This window comes from Terrapene carolina, unplaced genomic scaffold, assembly GCF_002925995.2.
Source record: "Terrapene carolina triunguis isolate 2854851 unplaced genomic scaffold, T_m_triunguis-2.0 Scaffold193, whole genome shotgun sequence".
Taxonomy (NCBI): Eukaryota; Metazoa; Chordata; order Testudines; family Emydidae; genus Terrapene; species Terrapene triunguis.
The window spans coordinates 974,988-985,928 of record NW_020664544.1 but is presented as its reverse complement, the minus strand read 5'-3'; the positions used below and the strand labels follow the sequence as shown (position 1 = coordinate 985,928).

Sequence of the window (10,941 nt, the reverse complement as noted above, 5' to 3'; positions counted from 1 at the left end):
CTGTCCCCCTCCAGACGCCCCGGGGAACTGCCCTGCCCCTTCTGCCCTGCTCCTTGGCAGCTTGGGGCCCTGGCAGTGGCCACCACGGACAGGCTGGGACCCATGCGCCCGCCCCCAGCTCATGGAAGCTGAAACCCCCTAACCAGCCCTACGGGGCCAGAGTAGCCTGCTCCCCCTCCCCCCTGGGGGAGACCCCTGGCCCCAGTTAACCCCCTCCTCTCCGTGCTCCTGCAGAGACAGGCATGATCGACCCCGAGATCCAGAAGTACAACACGCCCGGCTTCTCGGGCTGCCTGTCAGGGGTGAAGTTCAACAGCATCCTGCCCCTCAAAGCCATATTCCGCCCCAGCGGCAGGCTGGTGCCCTACAGCATCAAGGGGGAGCTGGTGGAGTCCAACTGCGGCTCCATGCCCCTCAGCATCATGGACATCCCCCCCGAAATGGACCCCTGGTACATGGGCACAGGTAGGGAGGGCTCATGCCAGCCCCGCCCAGCTTCACTCGGTTCTAGCCCCCGCTCTGGGAGAGGCGTGTGTGGGGGGTCTAGTGGGTTAGAGGGGGAGAGGCGTGCGGGGTGGGGGGAGCCAGGACTCCTGGGTTCTATGCCCAGCCTCAGCTGCAAGATGCATGAGTAGTGGGAAGGCAGCAGCCCTGTCGTCAGGGCTGGGCCCTGCAGCACTGGGGGGAGCGGTTCTTGCCGGGCAGCCTGTCGCCAGCCCCAGCCAGCAGCGCAGCGGCGGGAGGGCCGGGGGCAGGTCCATGGCTGCAGGGTCCTGACCCCACCACCCCCTTGCTGGGCACATGGGCTGGGGGGGCAGGGCTGAGCCGTGCACCATGTACCAGCCTATCCCTGCCCCCCCGCCCCCGGCTGACCCCCCGGCCGCGTGTCTCTTGCAGAGTTCCCCCACGTGCACGACGACGGCTGGATCGGGATCATCACTGGCTGTAAGTGACGCGGCCGCGCGTTCGCACCAGCCGGCAGCCGGGCCGGGTTCTCTCTGCCGGCAGCCGAGGTCACCTGCTCTCGCGCCAAGGGGCTGCCTGCAGGGGCGGTGCGAGGCTCGGGGGAGAACTCGGTTCTGGCTGCACTGGGCTGGGCCCATAGCTGAGCCGGGGGAGGTTGCTGGCCCAGCCGCGCGAGTGGGGAGCTGGGCTCCAAGGCCCGGCCTGTCTCGGGTGCCCCCGTCAGGCTGCGGCAGGAGAGGGGACCCGGCCGAGGGCTCAGGCCGCGGCTGCAGGAGGGAGACGCACTCAGGGCTGTTTTCCTCCTTCCCAGTAGTTGTGACCTTCTTGCTGCTGCTCCTGGCCGGGCTGCTGCTGCTGCTGTATCTCCACCACCACCGCTACAAGGGCTCGTACCACACCAACGAGCCCAAAGCCGTCCAGGACTACCACGGCCCCAGCAAGCCCCTGGTCCCACACAAGGACCAGAACCTGCCCCAGATCCTGGAGGAGGCGAAAGGCGAATAGCCACTGGCTGCAGGGGAAGGAAGGGGTTAATGCCTCAAACGCTGGCACCTCCTGCGTGGTGGCGGGAGGGGACCAAGCGCTGCCGGACCAAAGGGGCCAAGCAACCCAGAACTGCCAGAACCTGGCTCCTGGCTGGGGCGTCTGCTCCTTCCCCCGCCCGCTGCACCTCCCCTGCCTGCGCCGCCCCACGGGCTGCCTGCGGCCAAGCACCATCTAGCCTGGGAGCCCCACATGCAGGGCCCACGTCTTCCTCCTGGAATCACGCTGAGCCGAGCGCTGGCGCAGTAACAACCCCCTTGCCCTGCGCACCGAGCGGAAGGTAGGGGCCATGCAGAACAACCCCCCTCCCTGGTCCTCCTGGAACCAGCTGGTGCAATCTCTCCTGTGCCCCCATGGACAGGATGTCAGCCCCTTGGGGCGATACGGGCCTGCCCGGAGACGCCCTCTCAGCTCAAACCTGGGGAGTGGGGCACGTTTGGGGGCTGCCAACCCACCTCCCCTATAAACACTGCAGCTTCCCCTTGGAGGAGACATGGGCCTTCCGTGGGGCCAGTTAGCAACGCTAGCAGCTAGATTTCCCGCTTGTTTGCTCGCTTAGCAAAAGCCATGAAGTGACCCATGCACTATAGAGCCCTGGAACACGGCCCGTAGGGCATGTTCTGCGCCCCGGCCGCTACCTGCAATACACTCGCTCGTGCACACACCCGCTCCCGCCCCCGCACTTTGCTGCTCTCCTACAATCAGGTAAAGACCTTTGGAGTCTTTCTACTATTTTTGTTGCTGACCGGGTGATTATACACACGACGTTTTTTTATTCTCTCAGTTTGTATAAAAAACAAAAAGAAACCAGGGCGGCTGCTCCGGGTGAGTGCGTCCTGGGGCCCGGCCTATAGGGTGCTACATCTCTGCAAGAGGGGCGAGCCCTGCTGAGACCAGCCGACCCCGGGACCACTCCCATTCCCGCGCTGCAGCGGGACAGACACGCATTGAGGGACCCAAAGGCCTGGCTTTGCTGGGCGTTTTATTTGTTACAGCTGTTTTGTTGACTGACACATGACGATGTGCAAATAAAGGCAGAATGACAGAGTTCAATACCCCAGTCTCAGGTTTGTTTGTGCAGCGGCAGAAGGGGGTTTCCCTGCCTGGGGACACTGCGTGCTGGCAGTGAAACGGCCCCTTTGCCAGCAGGGGGCAGTGTCCTCCTGTGGGTGGTAGTGCCGGAGCATGCCTGCTGCTGCCTACGGGAGAGGGGGGTCAGAGCCGGGCCCAGAAGCAGCCTGGGGGGCTGGAGAGTGGGGCAGGTGTAGGTCATGCAGCTGCTTCCTTGAACCAAGGAAAGCTCAGCGCAAGGTCCAGGGGGCCCCATGCAGGAGCTGCCCCCTCCCAGCCTCTGCTCGCTGCAAGTGGCCACTCACTAGGTCGGGGTCTGGATCAGTTGAAAGGCCCGGCGGGGCCCCCCCGGGAGAGCGACGCTGTGCAGGGCGAGCGCTCATCCCCCTCCCTGTGACTACCGGTCACTGGAGCGCCAGGTACGGCACTGCCCCTGCCCCCGTGGGCGCAGCAGGGATCCCCAGGGCCAGCCACTCAGACCAGCAGCTCCTGCTGTTCTGTGCCCATCCCTAGCACCGGGCGATGCTGCAGGAGTCACCGTGCCCCCCTACCCCCCAGGGCTGCTGCTGTTAGCCCCGTCAGGCCTGCGGCGAGCTTGCGGGTCAGCACAGAACAATACTGCAGCCAGGTGCCCATGTGCAGCAGGGCACCTCCAGGGCAGGGGCAGTTCTCGGCAGAGCCAAGCTAAGGATGGGGCCAGCATCCTACTGGCCCCTTGCCGCTCCTGTGAAGCGCTCTGGTGCATCCAGGCCCCAGTGCAGCGGGGCACAGGGGTGAGCTCCCACTCAGGCTGGGGTAAGAACGGACGCTGGCGGCCAGGTTGGGGAGGACATTCACTACCACTTTATTAGGACGAAGATTACAAGCCACATCAGTTTTAAAGTGCATATAATTCACGGGCAGCAGACCACAGACACAAAGCCTCTCACTGCGCAGACAGCCACGGGCAGGGGGCAAGTCACTAGCTGGGTGGGCGGTATGGGGCCGGAGAGGGGTGGGTCGCTCAGTCAGACAAGGGGGCCCAGGCGCACACCCCTGCCAGCCCCAGGGAGGGAGATGGGCCTGGCCGCCCTGGGGGGAAAGCAGCACGGGCAGGACGGGCCTTGGGCCCCGCTCGGCTGCCAGCGGCAGGAACAGATGCCTGGCTCTCCTCCTGCTTCCCTAGCCCCCGCACAAGCCAGCCCTTGCTTCCATTCCTGTTCCGGGACACGACCCTGCTGTCTGAACTGACCCCCCCCCAGCACTAGCTGGGCTTGCGGAGGGAGGGAGGGGGAACATGCCCCACTGAAGGATGGTACCTTGGGCTGGCAGCAGTGTCCTCAAACCCAGAGCCGCCCGGTCCCAGCCCCTTGGCTGGGTGGGAGGCTTAGTTTAAAGTGCTCACTTGATTTCTTTGCATGGGGTGCTGAGAGCAGACCCTGCCCTGCTCTCCACCTCTGGGGAGCCTGCCCCTCCGGTCTGCACTGCTGGGAGGGGGCCTGGCGCAACAGAGCTGCTGGCGGTCACCGGCCACAGCAGCGCCAGCAACGTATTCACAGCAGGCAAAGCGCTCGCTGCTCCAAATGCCACCCCCAGAAGAGTTCTGTGCAATGGCAGAAGCTCCAGGCCGGAGCGGGGAGCCAAGCGGGGCTCGTAAAGTGCCTAACGGGTACTGCTGGGGCAGCCCGGCCCAGGGGAACCTGCCGGCTCCATTGTGACACGCTGGAGCACCCAGCCCAGCGCTGGGCAAGCAGAAAGCTCTGCGCTATCTGCGAGCCAGCAGCTCTCTGATCTCCCGTGGGAGACCCATACTTCCAGCCCCACTTTGCAGCCCCAGAGAGGCCCCAGCCCCACTCGCTGGTCAGCGTGGAGCAGTGCCCGGTAGTTCAGTGTCCAGCGCTGCCTGGCTCTGGCAGGATGGGGAGTGGAGCAGCCCGAGTCCCAGCCCCAGGGGCAGTGCCAGGTTCTCAGCCCTGCAGAGATGCGGGTTAAAGCATCTGCGTCAGTGACGCGCCAGCAGCAGCACCACTCACCTGGCTGACAGAACAGAAACCACCAGGGGCCAAGAAGAACCCATGGCCGCGAGGTGCCGTCTCCGCAGTGCCGCCCACCTGTTACGGGCTGAAGACTTGACACGGGAAGGGCCCAGGCTGCCCCCCACTAGTCCCAGGCACAGGGAGCTGGAGCCACGCATGGCCTGTGGTGCCCCAGTTCTGCAGAGCAGGGGCTGCGCGACACACCAGGCTCCAAGAGCCCGTCCAGCGCAAGAGGCAGAAACACGTCATCCACCTGGCGTTCCGCAGAGCCTGGCCGGTGGGAGTTGGGGCCTCCCACGCCCCAGCCGGCCTCGCGTTTCCTGCCCCCTTCCTCTGGCTCCTAAGGCAACCCCACGACAGACACACACTCGGCTCCTCCTGGCACCAGCGTAACTCCTCGCCCCGGGGACCCCTCCACACGCTGTGCTGGGCGGCTCCCCCCTCTCGCCAGGCGGCCGGGAGCGCCCGGGGCCCCCAGAGCCACGCTGCAGGGAGGCGGGACTGACCCTCCGTGGGGTCTGACCATGTGCTAGCAGCCTAGGCCCCAGCACTTCAGCATGGAAGGAAATCGAGAGGTAGCCACAGATGCCCCAGGGATAAAAGCTCCCTCCAATGGTTGCGGCATGAGCAGAACAACATCAAGCACCCGCTCCCCGCATGCAGGGGGGTCGCTCCAAGGGCCCTTGGCTCCAGATGCAGCTGGTCGCTCGGGCAGGTTTACAAACAGACTGAGCATTGCTTGGCCAAGCCTCTTCCTTCCAGTCCAACGGCCTCAGTCTCTGGAGCCGTCCCAGCCCAGGAGCGCCAGCACCCACCTGCCCCGGAACCGAGCCAGGGTCCTGCTACCCCAGGCAGCGTCTGGCTCCTGCTCCTGCCCTGGGCTTTGCTCCCAGGCGCCTGGGTGGAGCGGAGCACTCGGGACACACAGCAACGGGAACAGGGGCAATGATGGAGCATGGAATGAACACGGCATTGGGGCAGCCAGGAGCAGGGGCCGTGCCCGCGGGGGGCTAGATGACATCCGTCTCCCTTTCTATGCCCACGTACTTCAGGGCATCGGCCTGGCTGTACCTGCAAGACAGGGACACTGGCACGTAGTCGCTTCCCCAGCAGCCTCTTTACCACCAGCCCGTCTCTAGAGCAGTGGTCACCAACCGGTCGATCGCCATCTCCGGCAGCACAGCGGGGCTGCCTGCCCCAGCCCCACGCCACTCCCGGAAGCGGCCAGCACGACCCCGGGGGCAGGGGTCTCCCTCCGCGCACTGCTCCTGCCTGCAAGCACTGCACCCCAAGCCCCAGAGCCAGAACCCCATACCCTCCCTGCACCCAAATTCCCTCCCAGAGCTTGCACCCCTCACCTTCTCCTGTACCCCAACCCCCTGCCCCAGGCTGAGCTCAGATCCCCCTCCCACACTGCAAACCCCTCAACCCCAGCCCGGAGCCCGCACCCCCCCCTGAGCCCCAACCCCCTGCCCCAGCCAGGTGAAAGTGAGTGAGGGTGGGGGAGAGCGAGTGACGGGGGAGGGGAAATGGAGTGAGTGGGGCCGGGCTTTGGGGAAGGGGCAGGGTAGACCCTGGGTTGCCCTTAAACTCAAACAAGTGATCTTGGGTGTAAAAAGGTTGGAGACCACTGCTCTAGAGATCTTCCCACCACACACCCGAGTAGCCAGGCCCCGGCTCACCTGTAATCAAAGAAGAGCTCCTCCCCAGCCTGGATGGCCCTCTTGGCAAAGATTCCTATCCGGTGGTCTCCGTTCACCATCACCACTGCGGCAGAGAAAGGGGTCAGGGCTCGGCTCCCAGCCCGGCTTCCCCCAGGGGTCTGGCTGGCCAGCAGGCTCTGCCCCGGGCGCTCCGCTCCCACTGAGCAGCAGGAGGGCCTGGCAGAGCAGAGAGGACCCAACTGCAGGGGAGTGCCTGGAAACCCAACACTCGGCCTTTCCTTTGGGGTTCAGCCCCCCCAGAGCTCACAGACCCCGAGGATGCTTCCAAGAGGCTCAGGAGACCCCGCGTCACCCAGGGCTCCGTGGGCACTTCCCGGATTCCCTGTCTGGCTGCGGCTGGGCAGAGCTCTCACCTTTGGCATAGCAGTTGGGGTTCACAGAGTGGTTGGCAAAGCGGATTTTGTTTCCTTTGCGGGTGGCATCAACAACGAAATCTATTAGGAAAGGAAACCACAGAACCCTGAGATTCCCGGCAGACCAAGATCCCACTAGCTCCGGGGCTCGGCTCGGCGTCTCCCCCCTCCCCCCCCCCCCCCCCCCCCCGGGGCCGCGCCTCCCCCCCCCCCCCCCCCCCCCCCCCGGGCTCGGCTCCACTCAGCGAGTCGGGAAGCTCTGCCCCAGAGCCAGAGCAGCACAATGGCCTCTGAACTCAGCTGCTCTTCAGAGCTGGGCACACAAAATCCTCCTGGGCTCTGGAGGGTCTTTGCCGTAAGGAATTTATTCCTCAGGAAAAGCCAACGGGGGCCAGATCCCCCAGCTCACCCAAAACCTGTCGTGGAGTCACGTCCCTTGGCTGCTCCTACACGGATCCCAGCACCGCCAGGGGTTGAGTGCATTCGCTGCCTGTTTCCACAGCCCGGAGCCAAGCCGAGAGCTCAGGAAGCGAATCCCTCTGGCCTGGCTGCTCTCCAGCCCTGCTCGGGGCTCACAGCTTTGCCTTTCTAGAGTTTGATTCTGTCCTCAAAACCACGGGGCAGCCACTGAGCCCCCGGTGCTGCCAAGTGCCAGGCGGTTACAGGGAGCTCAGGCGGTGGCGTCACAGAGCAGCCTGGCCCAGGACTGCAGAGGCAGGCATCCAGCAGCTGTGGCAATGGGGAGACACCCCAGGTGATCCCGAAAGCACAGTGCCTGGGCCAAGCCAGTGTCGAGCCTGGGAAACTCCTCCGGGCGCGGCTGCTGTCAGCTCCTCCCCCCCCCACAGCCAGGCACTGCCCTGAGTGACGCTAAGGAACCCGGGTCCCCGGCTGGGAAGTTACCGTTGTTGAGGTTGAAGAGGAAGCTGGACATGTACTTGTCATAGACCTTCCCACGCCGGTCGGCCTCGTCCTGAGAAATAAGCTGGGAAACGGGCAGGTGTTACACTGTGTCCCGGGGGACGGGGCTCGCCAGGGCCAGGGAACAGTCCCTCTGCATTGGGGCAGAGGCTGCTGGGCGGCCGGCTCAGGGAGAGCCTCCCTGTGCTCCGCCGGCCAGCACGTGTATCGTAGCCTCCCTCTGCAGATGGCCGACCACGTCGAACGAGGCCTGGCTCACACGCTACACTCCTGCCATGCCGGGCACCCAAACGACATGCATCTTCCGAGGGGCCGAGTGCTTTCACCCACCGAGACAGGGGCAGCTTTCCTGTTCCCAGCCCTTGGGCCTGTGCTGCAGAGGATACCGAGCACCCACAGCTCCCAGCTGTTTCAATGGGCGGTCGCTCGGTCCCCTCCACAGACCGGCTCAGGCTGGACTCCTGAAAACTCGTTTCCCCAAACCAAGGCCATTTTCACAATCTTCACCCAAGATCACCCAGTGAGTCTGGGCCAGGACCCAGCCCTGCTCCATCCCAGCCTTTCCCCTTAGCCTTCGCTAGGCCCCTGGGCGGTTAATGGGTCTCACTCATTGTTATGCACCTTTGAGGGTGGGGAAAGCTGAGAAAATCTTCTAATGGTTTCCTCTAACTACGCACATGAACTGAGCCCCACAAGCATGAGGGCAGGGACTGCTTGTTAACCGGTGCTGTGAAACCCGTGGGGTTGCGGCCCCAAGAACGGTAGCTAGGCACGTCTGCGTCACCCCGGACCCATGGGGACGGGCCGAGATGGCTTTACTAACCTCACCACAATATTCAGAGATGAATTCATTCTTCTGCACCGATTCCTTGATGAATGTCCCCCAGCCAGCGACATCTGATGGAGCCAGCAGCAAATGCTAGAGTGCAAGAGACTTCGGCTGAGTCTGCAGAGCTGCTGCCCAGCAGCGTGTGCAATGGAAGGAAAACACCCCGACAACATGCAGACAAGCCCAGCGCCCCCCGGGAATCGGCTCCCCTGCCCCCTAGTGCTCCTTTATGCATTGCTGGTATTACCGCTGCGTCTAGGAGCTTCGACCCATCACACCAGGTGCTGCACGCCCAGGGGGACACAGTCCCAGCCTCAGGGAGTTACCATCCCAAACGACAAATGCCCCGGACGAGCTGTTACTGTGAGCAGTGGCCCCGGCTCCTTACAGCCACTTTCCTTGCAGCTCCACTAGTCCTGTTGAACCCTGGCCTGTTTTCTAAGGATCTCACCCCTTCCCCTGAGTTCTGTTCCTTCCTGTGCTTCCCCAGGCGGCTCCTGTTCCCGGGGCCTCCTCTTGCGTCACTGTTAGTTCAAACCCTGCCTTTGAACCTGAAAACCCTTCGGGAGCTAGGGAACAGCCCAGCCACCCCCCGCCCCCTTCAGCTCAGGCCTGATCTCCGGGGAGGCTGCGGCCAGGGGGGACAGAGCAGCAGGGGTGGATTTGCTCCAGCCCAGCTGCTCTGCACACTGGGGGAGGGGCACAACAAATACCTTTTTGAGGCCCCGCTGGATGCTGCAGTTCTTACAGGAGACCACCTTGCAATCCCAGTGCTCCGACGCCCCGCAGGTCAGGCACAGGTCAGGGTCGCACTCCCGCACGGCCAGGTAGCACGGGCACTGCTTGGTGTTGCACTGCGTCTTACAGCGGCAGCCCGGGAAGCGGTTCTGACCTGCAGCGAGACACACCCAGATTACACAGGTCAGGCTAGAGGAGCCCTGCTGGCCTCAAACCCCAGGGACACCCCCCAGCTGGAGAGGCTGCTCGCTGCGGTGTGGCCTGAAGAACCCCGCAGTGGGTTCGCTCTCCCGTCCCAGCACTGCCTATCAGGCCTGACAAACTCACTACAACTAACCCGCTGCTTTCACAGCAGTTATTCCAAAGGGCGTGGGAGGTGTCCAATGACCACTCACATCAGACTGAACCTCATTCTCATTGCGGGAGGTACAGCCGGGTGATATGGCAGGGGCTGTGCGCGCGCTGAAAATCCGTCCCGAACACGTGCTCCGGAGGCAGCGCCGACAAAAGAGTTTGCTGCCAGGCATCGGATGCTGATTCACCTGCCTTGGTTCAGATGGACATTAACCATTCGAAGCCAAACACACGGAGCTACGTTTGCACCCCAAGTCAACAGGAAGGGAGCACACAGGAAACCAAGCAGTGGGGCAAAGAGTTTTTTCTGAGGGTGCACAACCAAAGGATGCACTTCAAATACTGGGGGGCCAAGTCAGCACCATCCCCCCATCACTGAGGAAGCAGGAAGGTGAGCGCTGGGTCCTGACTATGGGAGGTGAGAACTTACTTCAGACAAGGAATTCAGCCTGTTCAAGTTAAAACTCCAAGAGACCTGTTATACTCTCACGTGTTTCCAATATTCACACTCACTATTCACGAGTCTTTGAAACTCTGTTCTTTGTTAATAACCTGATCCTTGGATTTTATTTTAAATCCGCCTCAGTGCTGTGGTATTAAGTCAAATGTGAACCCTCAGCTGAATCAAACAAGCTGGTGCGTAGACTGCTCCCTTGGGACTAGGGAACCTGGTAATTACTGACAGGGTTGGATACTACAGGGGGGAGTTTTGGAGGATTTGGGGGACTGAGCACATCAAGTGTTAACCTGCAAGGCAAAGTGGGGGCTGGCATAAGAACATAATGGCCAGACTGGGTCAGACCAAAGGTCCATCTAGCCCAGTATCCTGTCTTCCGACAGCGGCCAACGCCAGGTGCCCCAGAGGGAATGAACAGAACAGGGAATCATCAAGTGATCCTGGGGAGATTGTTTGGGGGTGTCAGAGAACCAAAGGGTTAGAAGAGACTGCAAGGGTCATCTAGTCTGACCCCCTGCCAAGATGCAGGATGTGTTGTGTCTGACCATCCAAGAGAGGTGGCTAGCCCGGGGGCTGACAAACCGTTTAGAACCAGCGAGAGTCACGTGGTGAGGCGGGGGGGGGGGTAACACGCTGAGAAAGTATCCCATAGGCAGAGACAGGTCAGCCTGCCTTTGCCCAGAGCTGCCCTGCCAGCCCACCCGATGAGGGGACAAAGGGAAGCGGGGCTGGGGCTCTGCACCAGTAAACCCAGGACATGGTTTTCAGGTTCCTCAGCCATAAGGAAGTAGAGACAGCACTGCAAAGGGAATAATGCAAACCCCCGGAGAGCACCATTGGCAGCAGGCAGGTTCCCTGCTCCCCTCTCGCCACCCGACAGCGCCCCCCGCGGCTCCCTGCTCCCCTCTCGCCACCCGACAGCGCCCCCCCGCAGCTTGCCGGCAGTTCCCTGCTCCCCTCTCGCCACCCG

At 63.0% G+C, this 10,941-nt stretch overlaps 2 protein-coding genes across 2 annotated transcripts in view; one reads left to right on the top strand and one right to left on the bottom strand.

The window, feature by feature from the left end:
* Nucleotides 1–1,550, top strand: part of CNTNAP1 (contactin associated protein 1) — an 18,831-nt gene extending 17,281 nt beyond the window's left edge. The window contains exons 21-23 of the mRNA XM_024193474.3: nucleotides 235–465; nucleotides 898–945; nucleotides 1,280–1,550. Coding sequence (XP_024049242.1) covers nucleotides 235–465; nucleotides 898–945; nucleotides 1,280–1,470 — 470 coding nt within the window. The 3' untranslated portion in view covers nucleotides 1,471–1,550. The remainder of the gene's footprint in view (nucleotides 1–234; nucleotides 466–897; nucleotides 946–1,279) is intronic.
* A 3,369-nt stretch (nucleotides 1,551–4,919) lies between these two features.
* Nucleotides 4,920–10,941, bottom strand: part of EZH1 (enhancer of zeste 1 polycomb repressive complex 2 subunit) — a 37,983-nt gene continuing 31,961 nt past the window's right edge. The window contains exons 4-9 of the mRNA XM_029912222.1: nucleotides 9,136–9,314; nucleotides 8,417–8,512; nucleotides 7,576–7,657; nucleotides 6,673–6,753; nucleotides 6,278–6,362; nucleotides 4,920–5,666 (exon numbers count right to left, since the gene is read on the bottom strand). Coding sequence (XP_029768082.1) covers nucleotides 5,606–5,666; nucleotides 6,278–6,362; nucleotides 6,673–6,753; nucleotides 7,576–7,657; nucleotides 8,417–8,512; nucleotides 9,136–9,314 — 584 coding nt within the window. The 3' untranslated portion in view covers nucleotides 4,920–5,605. The remainder of the gene's footprint in view (nucleotides 5,667–6,277; nucleotides 6,363–6,672; nucleotides 6,754–7,575; nucleotides 7,658–8,416; nucleotides 8,513–9,135; nucleotides 9,315–10,941) is intronic.